Source organism: Falco punctatus, assembly GCF_963210335.1.
Source record: "Falco punctatus genome assembly, chromosome: Z".
In the NCBI taxonomy this organism is placed as follows: Eukaryota; Metazoa; Chordata; class Aves; order Falconiformes; family Falconidae; genus Falco; species Falco punctatus.
In genome coordinates this window covers 5,945,338-5,962,544 of record NC_137586.1, presented here as the reverse complement: position 1 = coordinate 5,962,544, position 17,207 = coordinate 5,945,338, and the positions used below count along the sequence as shown (strand labels likewise).

The window sequence follows — 17,207 nt, the reverse complement described above, 5'->3', positions numbered from 1 at the left end:
TACCCCAGGTCAAACATCCCCTCTTCGGTCCTCCTGCCCAGGAATGAAAGCAAAGTCCCTTTTTTTGGACAGCTGAGGAACACCTGACACAAGGAGAGCTTCCTGGTGTCACCATAGCAGTCCAGACCTGAGAGCATCAGCCTTGGCCCAAGCCCTTCCTAACAGTGAAGCCTCAGCAGTTCTTTAGGGCAATTTCTGTATGCAGAATTGTAGAATCCGGACCTTAAACATCATCTAGTTCCAACCTCCCTGCCACAGGCAGGAACACCTTCCACTACACCATATTGCTCAAAGCCAAATCAAACCTGGCCTATAAAACATCTAAAGAAATGCAATACCAAATGCTTGCAGCCCTTGTTCCAAGCAAATTCAACACCAATCACACTGAACTTAAAGTCAGAACAAATGTTCGTTAACTGATGTGAATCAAAGCAGGCTAAAATAACAGTGTATTGCTTTCATTGAGTGAATAAAAGGGAAAACAACACAAATGTGTACCAGAGGCCAGATACACCTGGGTTTCATTTGTTCTGAAGAAGTAATAGACTTCCACCTCCTTCCCCCTGCTAAGAACATTTTACTCATGTGTACTTTCTTCACATTGATTTACTTATCTATAACTTTTACTGCTGCTTAATATCACTTCTGATTTTAGCCTAGGATAATTCTCTATTGTTATATGCTCATTTGTGATTCACAGCTATTTTCTTCTCCATATATATCCATTGCGGCATACAGCTCTGAGGGTTTTATCTTGAGAAAGTGCAGTCCCCAGAGCAGCTTTACAATCCTGGAGAATGGTGAAAATAATAATTCATAACAAAAGTTAGTAGCTACTATTGATGTTGTTAAGCTTTATCCTACACTACTGAAAGGAAAATTGAGGCTAGAATACTGTTTATTTGCCCCACAAATCAATGCACATAGGCACCTCAGATGCAGGCACATAGAGGTTTCCCTGTCCATCTGTTAGTGTCCAACAAGAAATTTTCATTCATACAGTCCTTAAGGCAATCTCACTTGGAGGGCATTACTGAAATGTAATCAATATTGCTAGTGATACTGTGAAATACTTACTTGTTTCCATAAAATCAGTTGTGTTTTCAGAGCCACGTAAAATATTTACAGCATCTGTCAGAGAAAATTCATGGTTATCCCTGTGATTGTCTTCAAGACTAAATTAAATCTTGCAGTCACCGTACCGTACCCTTGGCTGGTTAGAAAACAGAACTGTAACAGCAATGGTATTTTAAACTGATGCTTGTTCTGTAGCGATTTCAAAAGAAGATAGTATTAACATGTTTCTTTGTGCATTTTGACCTTCTGCATCTTGCATTTTGAGCTTTTTTCCTGTATTCTAGTTTTTTGTTTGAACCAGAGCCTTTCATAAACACAATATTTCTTACATGGAGGAGAGACAGGTATCTTTTTGCAACATTAACTTATATTGCAAGCACTCTGTTCTACTTTATATTTGCCGATTAACTCCTAATCCAGAATGCTGTGACTCAGAACTGCTACACAGGACTGCTACCTCAGCCCTGTGTGCAGCCACAGCCCTGGTGCAGCTGCTTGCAATAACACAGCACTTACCTGTCACCCAGTGGGACCTTAAATTCCTGCATGTTGCACTTAACCCCAAACTTCATGCCACATCATTCTCTTACAAAGATGCAAAACCATGTCTTCTTACAGCTCAGTCACCTACAAAAAACCTTTGAGAGACTGCTCAAAGGGGAAGAACAAGGTTCAGTAATGAATGATACCTCCTTCATCAGGAGAAGAGGAAGCTGAGTGTTCCCCAGTCAGGATCAAACTGTTCTTTAATGCCCTAAGAGAATCTTACTGCCAGAAAGATTTGTAATGACAGATCCCACTGATCTGCAGGGTGAGTGACATCCTAGTCCCTAAGGAGAAGCAGGCTAACAGCTCTAGAAACTTCATGATACCCTGGAACTCCATGGCTGGGGCTGCTGCATCTTCAGGAGCAGTGAGGGCAGGCAGTGGCACCCATCGGCACCGGGGCAGGTTTGCAGACTCCCGAAACAGGTTGAGGCAGGTGGAAAGCCTCACCGCAGAGCAGGAGTGTTGGGGTGGATATGGAGGGGTGGCTGTGAGGGGCTCCTCAGAGCACCCCACAGCCCAGGGACTGCAGGCAGAGGGGCCGTCATGAATGCCACAGTTCAAATCAGCAGGTGGCTGCCGACAGCCTGTGGCCTCTGAGCAGGCAGCAGCAGTTCTCGGCTCTGCTCCTAATGCTGCATATTCCCTTTGGCATTTGGCTGTTGCTGGGGAAGTTTGGTACTTTAAGGGGGAGAGTCAAACCCCCTGCAGCACAAGGGGATGGGGGAGTCACAGCAGCAGTTGACCTAGCACGGTGTGCTGAGGCACGGGATCAGACTGCTGGGAGGCTCTGCAGTGATGGGCCCAGGATACCAAAGAGGAGTCTTTGCAGCACCAAATGGTGTGGATTGTCTTGGCCTAGATCCAGACGTTGCTGGGAAGGGGTCTGGCCAGTGTTGGAGGGCAGCTTTCAGAGCGGGGAAAGTTGGAAGCTGGTGACTTCTGGCAATAGTCATAAGACCAAGTGGCCCCAGCTGCAAGTGCAGAACAAGTACCCAGCTCTGGCCACTGAGAAGAACAAGCAGGGCTTTATCAGAGCCAGCTGAGTTCAAACCTTGTGTCTTCACAGAAGAGAAAAGGATTGTGATAGTTACTGGATACAACCTCCACCTGGCGAGGGATGCCCAACCTGCTGACTTGCTCTGATAATACCTCAGCAGCTCTGGTGCTTGCCATGAGGCTAGGATCCAAGATAATGCCAAGGCTTCTCCAGCCCTCAAGCTATTGAAGCTCTTCCATCTGGGCACCAACAGTACTGCCAGGCGTGATCCAGAGCACGTTAAGGGTGACTGCAGAGCTCTGGAGGCGCGTGCAAGGCATGGGGACCTGGGTGGTGTCTCTTCAGTCCTACTGAGGCTGAAGGGCTTGAGCAAAGACAACTGATCTGTCAGGACAACACCCAATTGTGTTGCTGGTGTGACTAGAGCATTCACATCTGTGACTGCAGGACAGTCTCTGCTCATGCTCAAAGTACTTCAAATGCACAATAGCAAAACTGGCATAACAATACAGACATAACAACATCATAAAGAATCACTTCTCCCATTTCTCTTATTGACTTCAATTCTTTCTTCTGAACTAGAAAGTTCTGCCATGCTGCAACCATAATCAGTACTCCAAAGCTGCCTCCAGACCCAGAGTCATGTTAGAACAGCTGTTTAGTGATAAAAGGTAAAAAATACTATGGAAAAGCCTGCAAGAAGTAGGTAGATCTTTTTGAATGAAGGTAGTTGCTCAGGAGTTACCAGCAGAATAAATTAAATAAGTGCCAGTGTCACTTATAGCAGCTGTAAGAGTGACATGAGTTATTCAGCAGCTTTGTGAGCTCTCATGAAGCAGGGAGCACAAATAAGAAAGTAGAAGCTTACATAGAACATATCTGAATCTTGTTTGAGGAAGTGTTTCTCATGGTCATCTGTGGTTACATAGTACTACTGTGTGTGCAGCACATTGCTATCCATGATGCTGTATAAATACAAGGGGCTTACAGAATAGTGTTACACCGCAGGAATCACATCTCCTACAAAAAGGAAGACATCTGTAAGGGCTCTCTTGAGGAGGAGTCATCTATCACAGCAATTCGACATACAAATTGACAGGACAGTAGCCTTGAGACTTCCTCTGAATCTCAGCTGCATTATAGTTGGAAAACCTAAAGATATCCTCTATTTCTGTCCTGAAGAAGAGGGTCTGAAATGTGACCCGTGTGAATCACCATTGTTTAAGGAGAACAGTACAATGCAAGAAAGAAAAAAGAAGTGACTACATAGGGTGGAAAAGAGCAGTCTCACACTTAACACCTGTCTCTTGGGGACAGGAGATTTGCCAGAGAGACTATGCCAGCTTATGACCATGGAAGATATTCCATTTCATGCATTTGGCTAGTGGATCTTGTCAGTGATCCTTGTGACAAGGATCAGAGATCCCTTTTAGGTAATCAGTTGTAGACTCACAATGGGAGTTATAAAATGGCCATGTGTACCTCAGCTGCAACTGTCTTCTTCCTTCCCTAGCTTTTGATTTTGTGCTGGTAAAATACTCTAATAAACTTAGAGACAAGAGCAGCAAAGTCTGTATTTCTGTATAGCATTTGAAGGAATGATTTCTCTACCTTAATTTCCAGACTTGCCTGACAAGCTGGTATCTGACATGACTTCCTTACATCAAAGGAAGTAAGAGTGGTACAGCATGGTTGTCCAGGAGGTATTTTTTTGCTTCTGGAAAACACATGGAATGTCACCAGGATTCCAATAGTAAAGTGCAATTGCATTTCACTTCTTCCACCTAATATGCTAGAATTCATTCTTATTTATATCTGTATATCAGTCCCTGTATATCCCATGTAGGGCTCAGATTTTCTGTCATGGACCGTGTCTCAAATTCTAGCCTGAGTGTACTGTACAGTTCAAGGCAAATGTAAGTATGCAGCAAGAAGCTAGGAATAAAGAATATGGAATATGCCTGGGTAGTTATTTGGCAGAACAAGTCTAATCCACCTGTGTGAGAAAAGGAAGATTTTTCAAGGCAAATGCTTTTTGATAGAAGCATGAGAGAGTAGACCATGAGTACAAACAATAGCAGAAATCTCTGGAAAAGATACATTGGTGGGATAATTGTTTTGGGATGAGATGAACAAAAGCAGCAGTTTATTCTTGTCTTACACACATGGCACAACATACAGAACCAGCACAAATAACTTACAAAATCTCATACACCATGCTTCCTCTCAAATAGCTTCTATTAAGTTACAACACCATAACGAATCAGGTATTTAGTTACGACAGATCTCCAGACATGGATAGGCTCCCATTCAAGGAGTTATTATTTTTGTAAGCTACTTAGACAGACAACATTTTTTTACATGTTTAATACAGTACAGTATCCTTAACAGAGTTCAAGATATTCACAATGATCATTGAATACTTTATAAAACAGCAGAATTTCTCATCTTGGTACAGGTTTACATTCTCTCCTGCCTTGTCTGGTTTACAGATGTGTTACAAGTCGTCTTTACTCAACTTTCCAAGCTAATCATTGTTTTAAATTAAAATAAAAAAAAAATATTTACAGGGGCTTTTTAGATTTAATAAAAATGTCTTTGCTTCCCTTTCCCATTCCTACCCCCTACCCCAACCAACAACTGCCATTTAGCTGGCAGAAATATCAACCCTCAAGCTGCTATAGAAATTTGGGAAAAAAAAAAATGATGACGACTTGTTGAACGCAAAATGAAAGATGGTCACAGCCCATCATTAATTCAAAAAGGTGGATTATTTTTTTTTCTCCTAATTTCAGAATTTGTGTCCATTGGAGACAGATGACTCCTGTCGTCTGATTTTTAGAGACAATGTACTACCTATAGGCTAATATACAAAACCTTCTTTTCTTTTTTTTTCATTACAAGCTGTCACACTCTCTTTCATGCAATTGCTTACAGTATAATGTTCTTTCTTTACTAGAAATTGTAACAACTCTGATCATGTGGTACTGACTTAAACTCTCCCAGTCTCCACCAGATCAGTGTCTCCCCTTATCCATAGTCCCATTGACATTTCTGCATTGACTCACAAGAGTTTTGCTCTGTGATTGCACTTCAAACCCCATTGAAGCCTGTGGGCATCTTTGCTTTAACTTGGTGGCTTTGGATTTGCTCAGCTTGAATGTGGCTGGCAAACTCTAGCCCTTAAGCAGTTAATCAGCTTTCTTAAGAAATAAACAAATAAGATTCCTCTCCTTTACACATACAATACGCAGGGTTTTTTACATTGAGCATTATCATAAAAAGCATGTTTATGTTATTTTGAAAATGTATTTTTACAGAAATTTATAAACACTGTTATATCAAACACATTCTCAAAAACTGGAGAAAATACCGACACAAAACCTGGAAGAGCCTCAATGGAATTCTCCCAGTACTATTTGTCTACTTGCATATTTCATATTTCAGCGTCCTTTACTGCAAACATAATTTATCCATATGAGAACAGGTAAAGTCGACAAGAAATCCCCAACAGTTTTGAATAGGACCTGGATCTGTTGTTTAATGAAAGTAATTTGACATCTAGTGTATGAGGGGTTTACCCAGCATGCCCATTGTTACCTTTATTCACATTGAGCAATATCTGAATTCCCAAATAGTCTCATTGACTTCCATGGGATTACACATGACAAAATGATATATGTAAAAATACTGAAATGGTTTTCCACTTTTTAAATCCTTCTTATGTCAACAACTAACATCATTATATTTTTCTTTATATATAGTAATTGAAAATGATGTAGGAGTAATATTTGCAAACAATTCTGTATCAGAAATCAGCATACAAACTTTAGGAAAGAATCTGCTTGTAGTTGTGCTATAGTTCTGACAGCCTAAAAGTCTTTCTGCTGTGACCAACAGATTCACAGGTCTAAATGCTTTATTTATATACTTGTTTATGTTACACTTGATACTCCCCCAGCCTGGCATGATTTAAGTTTAAACATATATATATCACACTAACATGAAATTATTTTCCCTTACCACCATGTTATTTTTCCTTACCACCACCAATTTTCAGTACAATCAGTAATAAACATTAAAGCATATAATCTAAGTGAAATGGACTTTTCAAGTAGTTTGTCTAACATAATATTGGATGAATTATAATGTAAGCTTGGTTTCCTATCCTGCAAAAGTTTAAAAACGTATTAAACTCAGTATGTCGGGAGTAGTCATACTGGCTGTACTGGAATAGTCACAGTTCAGGAAGTTAACCAGCAGAATAAGGTTTTATTCTCTGTCTCACTAATTTTGTTTGTTCTTTCATGAAACAAAAAAAGAAACAGCTTCTTTTTTTTTACTGTTTTTTTTTTTATACTTTTTTTTTCTTTTTAAGCATTACTGAATGGCTTAAAATATAATTGGTGAAAGGTCATTGACTGCAATATCCTGTATGTTACCTCACCTCAATAGAAATGCTTTCCCATGGCTTGAAATGCTTAAAGTGTAATCCTTGCTAAAGGAAAAAAAATGCAAGCCATATCTAATCCCGAATTCTAACTATACTGTAACATGTACAGTCACCCGTAAAGGAGCCCTTTTAACAAAACAATGTATGTTAGCTTGCTTAACAATTTGTAGAATGTATCTATTTTGGTCACTGTAATAAAACAAGTTATATATGTACATATTAAAAAATCCAGGTGTAAGTAATTATACAATATTTCCACACAAAACAACTAGTTACACATGATGTGATAGGTAAAGCAAATTGCTGAAAATCTCTTCAATCTTTGGAATGATCAAAGTATAAGTAACAAAAACTTACAAATAATGATTGAATTTTCATAAAAGAAGGCTTTTGATGGAGGGGCAGAAGGAATTCCCCTCCTACTCACCCACAATCCCCATGGCTTTTACAGACTCAGCTCCTTCCCCAATAAGCCAAAGGTGAGTTCTTTTAGATCTAATGATATGTTTTAATGAGGTTTACTGGTTTTTGGTGTTTTGGTTTTTTTTTTCCATAAAACATCATCTGCTCTTATTGAAGTTTAAAGTGCTTCAGAAGTTTCAGGTTATTTAAACTCCATAAGAATATGAATCTGATCCAATTATGTTAAAGTCTAATGAAACATAAATTCCTTCATTTGCTGTAAAAATTTAGTTTACCTTCTCTTCTGGTAATTCAATCTAGTTTTTATTCCCTGACCCCCCCAAAAAAAAGTCTTGTAGTTACAAGCCTGTAATTATAAATAGCAAAGAAAAAACCTGCTCCTTGCCTATGGAAATATATATAGTTATTCAAGTTCCAACCCCTCTCTAAGCTGCTAACCATCACACAACATATGCCATTTGGCAATTTGTCTCCTAGGATATTCACAAATTTCTTTCCAGTGCTCTCCAGCTGTTCCTTCTGCTGAAGATCCCAAGGTTAACCGACCAATGACCTCATTCCTTGACCCCCTGTCTGAATCTAAAACCAAAAATTCAATGCTGATATCATCAAGGCCCTCACAAGGAATGTCAAAGACAAACAATTCATTGAACACTGCATTGGGGGTGCATTTCTTCACATGGGTTTTCTTTTTAGAAATTCTCTTCTTAGCATGGTACAGGTTCACTTTGACATAAGGGTCTGCAATGAAAAGAAAAAGCACAGGTCAGCTCTTGAACAGTACTGTAAAAATTTGTTGATCTAGTTCAATGGTAATTTTCATAATTTATCAACATAATTGCATCACAATGAGGGGATATTTCAAGTTATTGAAGATGATTCATTTCATCCAATTGTTGTGTTTACATCATGATTAGTCCCTTTAAGCTCTCTTTATGGTCATCAAAGATGTAATCAGGATAGCTGGTGAAGTTTAGGGCATGATTCATCTGATCAAACACCGATGTCTCCTTCATGAGACAAATCCTTCCTTGCAGCCCATTAACCCTAGTAACATCCTTACTACATAAAAAGGTGGTCTGAAAGTAAATTCTAATAGACTCTGACAAATATGTATCATTACATACTTATGTGTAACAGAACTCTGCTTGTCACGTGTTCTACCAGTAGAGGATAATCATTAACCTTAATAAAACTCATACAAAGAAAAGCTTCAGAAAGGAAGGATTAAGCTCATGCTGAGAGAATGGATGAATGGATGTGATTAATTTCTGTTGTGGTTCCAGCAATGTCAATTAGCTTGATTAAATTGCTCCCACCAATTTTTATTGAGCATATTTAACAGTAAACTTTAAATGTAAGGGTATGTGCGTTGTTATGATATCCACTTGACTTGGTGTCTGTGCTGTAGTACTATTGAAGAAGGGAAGGGAAAACATCCATATATTTAGCCCTTGACCAACTTTGACTGTTTGCATTCCTCATAATTATTTAACTGTTGCAAGATTCCTTTGCTACTATCTTCAGCAATGGCTGTATTTCTTCCTTCAGAGGGATTCTAGAAAATGCTTTAACAATCATCCCTTTCAAGTAACTTGGCATTTGTTTCAATGCAAATGTGGGGCTGCTTCCAAATTCTCATAGTGCAAATATGCAGTACAAAATCCTTTCTACTAAACCTTGTTAAATATAGGCTATGTAAACAGCTAATAAACATCAAGAATAGTTGAATATTTTTTAAATACTTTTTTAAAAAAGTAAAATCAAACCTGAACCATGTTTAGAAATGCCAAAGTTATCAGGCTCAAATAGTTGTATGATGAAAAGGTTTTTGCTTCCTTGAGCTGACAAGAGTTTAACAGGAGTAAGGTGTGATAGAATACAACTTCAGTTTCATAGCCTATCACCCAAACAAATACTTTAAAATAAGGCTTAATGTAATTAAAATGTTCATTGGCTTTGAAATAGATATTGCCACACAAGCACTAAAAATATCAAAATAAATACTCACAAGGGGATTCACACTGTTTTTAACTTCTGTTAAGAGGATATTTTCTGACTGTTACCTCTGGCCAGCTACTAGATAAAGCTAAAATGTTCCTCTTGTTATTATTAGGTCTCTTAGGAGACCTCAACACCAGGTATCAAGGAAACCAAGGAGGTTGTGAGAATGGAACAGCTTCTAAGTAAAAATAATCCCATCTTCCTAAGGAGACTGAGATATGCAATTGTTTAGTTTACCCCATAGAAACACCATTTCACCATTCTCATTGTCCAAGATTTCTGTTGGGATGAGGAGGAAGTCACGAAGAAATAAGGACTGTCATGAGTGCAGCGTGTTACTGACACCCAAACAGCTATTGAACCTTGCCTTGTTGATGAACAGCAAATGAAGAACTGTCTAAATGAACTAGGTCTCCAGATGTAGCATGGCTGCCTGGATCTCTTAGAAATATTATTTTCCTATTATAGTTAGCAAGGTTCTATTAAGAGAAGCAGAAAGAACAAAATTGATAGCTTTACCCCGAAGAAATACAGTAGACAAATGTGTAGTTTGGATGTTGTATAGGGTCCAGGTGACTGCTGAGACTAGGAGGGATTTTGTTTTCAAGTTATTTTTCCCACCTTGGTGAACCTCAGCCAGACTTGGTCTGTTGAGATCAGCTTGCTGTCCTGCTGTCTTCATGAATCCTCCACTATCTCCTGTGACTTTGGGGTTGATTATTAGAAGAATGTATGCTCTCTTATAGTGGAGCAAACTTAGGCTCCATTTAGATCCTTTCTCCTTATAGTATGTGAATAAAAGAGATAAGGAGGATTTCAATGGAACTTTACTATGTAAATGTGAGAGATCTATAGGTTTGTTCTGTTGGATCCAGCATGGGTTAAATTTCTAGGTAAACTGCTATTTTTCTTCATATGAGAAGTAGAAAGACTATTACTGGCTGCAGTAATTATGATTCAGTGGGTCCCCAGACTACTTATTCTTTTCCTTTTTTCAAAATAAAATCCTGTGAAATGAGAGTATCAGTCCTATACAGAATCACCAGCAGATGTGCTACTATTTGTGTAGTCCTTTGTTGTGTACTGTTCTTCTTGTGTGGTTGTCTTATCCCTAGTATATTGTACATTAAATTTTATTCTGTTACTATGTTATCTAGCACTAATATCCATCTAAGTGAATTTCTAGTGTTGGCTTCAAATGGGGTTCCACTGAATGCAAAATGGCACCAGACCAGGGGAAGGGAGTGCAAAACCTGCTTCTTAGAGTATCCCAAGTATAGCTCACCATAAAGCATGGATGTTATGTTACAACCTGCTTCCAGCACTGGCATAATTCACCTCTTCACCTTGCCAAATAAATGTTAGTGCTCAGTGGGCCAAATTCAGCACTGGTGTAACTGGTTGCATTTCTTGGTGCTAAGCTGAAACAAACCATACGATGATCTCACTCAATACTGATTTTCTGTAAATAAACTAATTTTTGGTCATAAATAAAAGCCTTTAGCATCTGCAAACAACATCCCATACTTATAACAGATGGTTCTTACTTAGAACAGGGTTCTGCTCAAGCCAATCACAAACCTCATTGGTTTCCACTGATAACAGATGTCATGTTCTTTTAACGTGATTGAAGAACAAATTTGTAAAATACATACCCTGGAAAATAAAGCATTGACCTAGATATGAATAAAATGAAGAGACGGAAAATATTAAACACACCATTTCTGCATTTATGGGATATTTTTAGTCTCTGAAATGCCACATTTCAGCTGTCTTCTGTCTGTTTCTTTTATATTCTTAGGGCATATTCATTAGTAAAACCATTACCTGATAATCCTGACACATCAGACTTAGGTAGATGCCTGGCTTTTAAAACAACCACAGTGAGCGTGTTTGTTGTAGACTGATAACAGAGAGAGATCAGTAATTCTCCACGCCCAGATGATTTCTGAGGAAATGAAAGAAAAAAAGAAATAGCACTATTTATAAGCAATTATATTGACAAACTTTAAACCAGAATTAAGAAGATTCATGAAATGTCACATAACTGTCTGCTCTGAAATGATGTAAAGGGATATAACTTACGGAGTTATGCAGTTTTACATCACAAATATTATTTCTCTCTACTATAGTTATATAACTCTTTATGATTGGTTATCAGACTACATGAAAATGAATTAAAATACAAGATGACATGACATTAAATTCAAAGATTAGAAATGAAATCCTACATGCTGAGGAAAAAAATCTCAGTGAACAAAAAAGATCTTAAGAAAAAAATGAAAAATCCATAAAGCTATGTTGAAAGAAATATCTAAGATAAATAATTAAATAAATGGATAAATAGATAAATAAATAAATAAATAAATAGATAAATAAATAAATAAATAAATAAATCTTTTAAACAGGAAAGATTCAGTAAGTGAAATCTCATCCTTGACATTTCCTAAAGCAGTATAACATACATGAAATAAAGATGAGATAAAAGGACTTCTTTATGATTATTAGATTTGAATTTGCAGTTGTTTATTTCACAGAAAGGAGGAAGGCAAGGGAAACAAGCAAAAATAATACCTTATATACTAGAAAACCCAAGAACTTTTCAAGAAAATATCAATGACATAGTTATAGTTGTAATATAGTGATAGAATTGCAAAATAACAATATTAGTTATAGGTATGTTGTCTGGTAGACATTTATTTGATTTGGCAGTATGCTTGCTCTTTGAAAACAATCAAATTGAAAGTCAATACACATTCCACTTCCTTAGTAGAGATTAAGAGACGTGTGTGTGATGCATGTGCCTTTCTGTGGTTCAGCTGTGATGGTTGTAAATGATCTTTACATTCTGAAATGAGACAAGATGGTATGAAATATTTTTATCCCAGTGAAATCAGTATGTTTTGCCATTGCCTTCAGTAAGTCTTTGGCTTCCCCCTCCCCCCCACCCCCACCCCCCACCCCGTCTTACTATCCTTAGTAGAGCTGCAGCCTGTGTCACAAATCTTGAGAGAGAAGGTAGTAACAGCAATGAAGTGCAAGAACATACTGCTGCATATGGTCTCTAACAGGTTCCAATTTCTTAACTAAAGACTACCTGCACTCTTTAAGAATCTGCTATAAAACCCGTGTAGCTGAAGTGAAAGATTTACATTGATTTCCAAAAGCTTTAAGAAGGAATCTTGTTAAACAGAAAAAGGGAGGGAGGAGAAGGGGAATAATATCTAAATCTTTGCATTCTTTCCTTTTAAAGTAAATTAATGTGGAGTGAGGTCTCTTGACCAGATGTAAATGGGTTCACTCAAACCTGCTGGACCAGCTGAATAAGCAAGTAGAGTTTAGGACATTAGCACTTTCTTGCGATATGCTCATTGTAATGTTCTTTATTACATTTGTGTAATTGCTTCCTCATACTGCCGTTATGAAAGCATCTCAATGACTTGCATGATAAGCTTGTTTCCTTTTCTTTTCAAGATGGTAGCAGCATTACATAAGAATCATAGCTAACACTAGCACAACACTTTTAAGGTTTAAATAAAAAACATGTTACCCTAACATTTCTTTTGATGATCTCTCTGTCCATTAGCAGCCTTCCTTCTGACAATTCAATTCCTGCGAGGGGAATGAGGATTTCTCCAATGATGTCATCTCTGGAAAACCTGTCAAAGCTCAAGATCATAAAGTGAAGTGTTAAGTCTTGAATTTGGCTATAGGGGATCCCATAAAACGTGAAGGTCTCATCGAAAGCTGGATCTAAGGTTTTTCTCAGCACTCTGGTTTTCACCTTGTGCTTTTTCTCAGGCAGGATTGTCATTTTGATGTAGGGATCAGAGGTCATTGACTGTTCATCCATTGCTGGCAGCCCACGTGCTTCTTTGATGTTCACTACAAATGCCTTTTTCTCAAAGTTGTACTCTAAGGAGAAAAAGAGAGTTCCTAGCTTGTCTTGTTTATCTTCAGATGACAGGGAAGTGATGGATTTTAAACTGTCAGGAGATACTGAATCTTTCTTCCTTTCTGCAAAGCGCTTAGGAGACAAATTTTCAACATCTGGAGAGCTCTGGATTTTTGGGGTTGCTTTGGGGAAGTTGCCATTTAGGTCTCTCTTCTCTAGGTCAAGATGGAGAGAATTCTTCGGCATCGCTGATTTGTTCTTTGTTTCGCTTTTATCGTCTGCGCCAAACTTCTTCTTACTGTTGAGATTCTCAGGGTAAATATCAACCCCCTTCAGAACATGGACAAATTTATATGGAGGGGTCTTATTTGATTTGGAAGATTTACGTTGGCAGCATATCCAAGCAAAAAGGGAGACAGAGAAGACAAGGCCAAATGCACTAAAGATCCCAACCACTGTAGGAATTTCATCTGCAAATCAAATAAATATCAACAAGCACGTAAGCAGCAATGCCTTGGACTCTGTGTGATATTTAATAAAGTAATAATTTGGTAAAACAAGCTGACACGAGATGGTAAGAGCAGCAGGATCGACAGACTGAAAGTGCTTTGCATTGTACATATTGCTCGCCACCTGCAGGAATGAATGTGTAGTCCTGTACCAAGACACACGTTATTTTCTTAGTATTTTTCCATACACGGAGTGTTTGGGAGGAAGATACTATTTCCATCCTTATAGTAATAACTATTAGTAATGTCTCGACTATCTCATCCTTCTGCATGTAGTTTCTGAGTTTATATGTCTGTGAGTAATATCAGCTCTCAGAAGGATTCAGCTTTGAGATTATGGAGCTTTGTTGGTTAGATAAAACAGATTCTGAAATAAGCATTACTGATAGATACATCAGCGCTGCTTTTCACACTGTTTCCTAGAATACTTTGTACACTTAATTAACTCATTTTTTATGGTCAGATCCCATAATTGCCTGGAGGTATCTCTTGAAAGAACTGAGTTTAATTGGAGGTTATAACACTCAACAGTTTCAATGGGAATTTCAATACTTTGCAGGAGGAAGTCTATCGAGAAAATTTAGAATAATTATATACCAAGTGTCTTTTCTGGATGGGTGTGACATTGGTCAGTCACATGTGGGTCCAGAATGGGAAAAAAATTTAAAGTGTATTGTTGATAATCACTAAGCTTTGCATTTAAGACACTGAGGCAAAGCTATGGGGAGTTTATGGGAAGGGTCACTACTTTTTAGGAGCACATAAAAAAAAAAAAACCAACAAAATTCTTTTCTACCTTAATATGAATCATATAATTAAACTGAATAAAGAGAAAACTAAGCAAGTGTTACAAACTCAATTGTCATGTGGATACATTAGTTACATATAGAGTACCATTAGCCCTTCAAAGCATGCATCGAAGGGTAAATGAGCACAACTAATTGGAAATCCAATTTTGCCCATAAGTAACATTACTAAGTGATTTTAAACCTCCCACAATGTAACAATCAGAGCTTAATCTTTATTCCTGGAACAGTGGAAGGCCAATGGAATATTAATGGAATGACATTGTTTATGCATAAAAGCAATTATGTAACAGTTCTGATTCTCTCGATTAGCAAATTGTTCTGGATGAGAAAAGCAAACCTATTCCCAGTCTACGTATTACTAAATCAGTTTCATCTAGGTAAAAGCTGGGCAGATAGATGTGCTGCCACTATACCTTTTCTTTTTAGTGGGCTGATTCAAAAAAAAAAAAAAAAAAATCCACAACAATACTGTTAGAGCAAAGTAGGACATAATGTTCCAGCACATAAAGGATCGGGTCTGGCTATTAATTTCTTCTGACGATATTCATATCACTTTCCCTTTGCCTACAAACTGTATTAGTCTACATACTTAATTGTAAGAACTTAATAAAATGACTGAAAATTATATACATAAACAAAAAGTATTATTTCTAAGTTAAGCACTTGGCTCTGAGTTTCAAGAATTCCCTGGGCTGCAACATTTTAAATATGCATGGTATAAAGGTAGAGAGCAAGAAGTAATTGAAAACTAATCAGAATACTTTAATAGCTTTTAAGAATAATTTGCACATTTGCAATACTTTTTCACGAGACTACAGACTCTTTATAATAATAAGTATTATGCTATATGTTAAGTCTACAACTACTGAAAGCAGTGGTAGAATCAATTTAGTGTTTAATATCTTTCTTAAATAACTAATTAGACAGGCATGATGTCACAAGTGTGGTTAGAAACATCAAGTGGGTGGAGTAGGAAAGTGGATGCAATGGTTACTAAAATGGTTTTATATCTACAACTAATTATGTTGCAACCTGAATTTCTTGCTGTTGTCATGATGTAAATGAATTATTTAACATTCAAGGCTGTGTATTAATAGGAAACATCACCTATTGATTCTGGAATAAGCTCTTATTTCAGTTATGTGATATAAATCTGGAGTCACTTCACTTAAGCCAATGGCATGGTCCTTGAACTAAACCACTGCTAAAGCAAATATAATCTAGGCTAGAGTCAATATTTGTAAAGCAGAGTTCAGAAACATTTCTACTTACTGCTTTTCTGAGTGAAGCTATTTATGTAGCTATTTTACCAGTGCACCTATATGACTGTTTCTGAAACTTCTGGTATCGCAGTTGATCGCCCTACAGCCAGTGTGTAGAAATGACAAAACTGAAAAGTTCATTGTTATTGTTGCTATTCTCAATGAATCCAGACTGATCAAGATGTAGCTGTTTAGCTGAAGACACTGAGATCCTGTATTTTCATTTTCCGAGCAATGTCCTTTACAAGACTATATTTCACTTTAACTAACGACAGACAAGTCTTTCTCTACAACAAGAAAAAAGGAATGACAATTATTCCAAAAATGGCTTAAACAAGGATTTTCTCTATAGCAGAGGATGGATTTACATCATTTATCTCTGAAGCCACGCTGCTTTAGCCAAGGCAGAGTAAACAACCCCAAACCTCTCTCATCTGAAAATGCATCTACACAAACCTCTTCACTTCTCCCAGTGCTTTACCGGGGGGAATGGATAGGGAGGAAGGGAGACAAGGTAAAGAAAGATAATTCACACAACTTCGGAGACTGAAGAGAACCGAGGGAAATCCTGTTCCTCCCAACAAGCTGCGTGCTGGGAGGCGCTGGGTGGCTCAGCAGAGGCTGCCTGCGTGCGCTGAGCCCGGGGAGGGGAGCAGCCCCCAGCCCCGCGGCGGGGAGTTGGGGCCGGGACGCGCTTACCGAACTGCTGGCGGCTGGCGGCGATCGGAGCCATGTTGGCGGCGTGCGCTGTCCGCGGTACTGGAGCCGCTGTCCGCGGTGCTGGAGCCGCTGTCCGCGGTGCTGGAGAGGCCGTCCGCGGTGCGGGAACCGCCTCCACGGGTGCCAAGAGAGCTACCCGGGGTGCTGAACGCCCTGCTCTGCTGTGCCCCGGCTCTCCGCTCTCACAGCCCTCGGGCAACAGTCTTTTCCAGCGTGGGTTTAAAAAAAAAAAAAAAAAAAAAAAAAAAGAGAGAGAGAAAACAACAACAACAACAAAAAAAAAAACAACAACGAAACCCTGGGACACGAGCGGTGGGGAAGGTGGAGGAGGAGGCTGCGAGGGGACTGGAGGAGAGGGGGAGGGGAAGAGTCGGTCCTCCCCTTTGCACACTGATTTGCAACCCCCTTCCTGTTTTGGCTTTTCTGAGTAGCTCCGCTCCGAGACTGAAGACGTGGTTGAAACCGAAATTGACGCAATCCTGACGCTACAGGGCTGAAATCAGCACCTT

The 17,207-nt window shown here is 38.6% G+C and overlaps 1 protein-coding gene across 1 annotated transcript; it reads right to left on the bottom strand.

Annotated features, from left to right (window-relative positions):
- Positions 1-224: 224 nt before the first annotated feature.
- Positions 225-16,941, bottom strand: SYT4 (synaptotagmin 4). The gene is made up of 4 exons (XM_080370920.1): positions 16,678-16,941; positions 13,054-13,868; positions 11,331-11,451; positions 225-8,240 (listed from the first exon to the last, which is right to left on the bottom strand). The coding sequence occupies exons 1-4, from the start codon at positions 16,709-16,711 to the stop codon at positions 7,933-7,935; spliced, it is 1,278 nt and encodes a 425-aa protein (XP_080227046.1). The 5' UTR covers positions 16,712-16,941; the 3' UTR covers positions 225-7,932.
- Between the last annotated feature and the right edge of the window lie 266 nt (positions 16,942-17,207).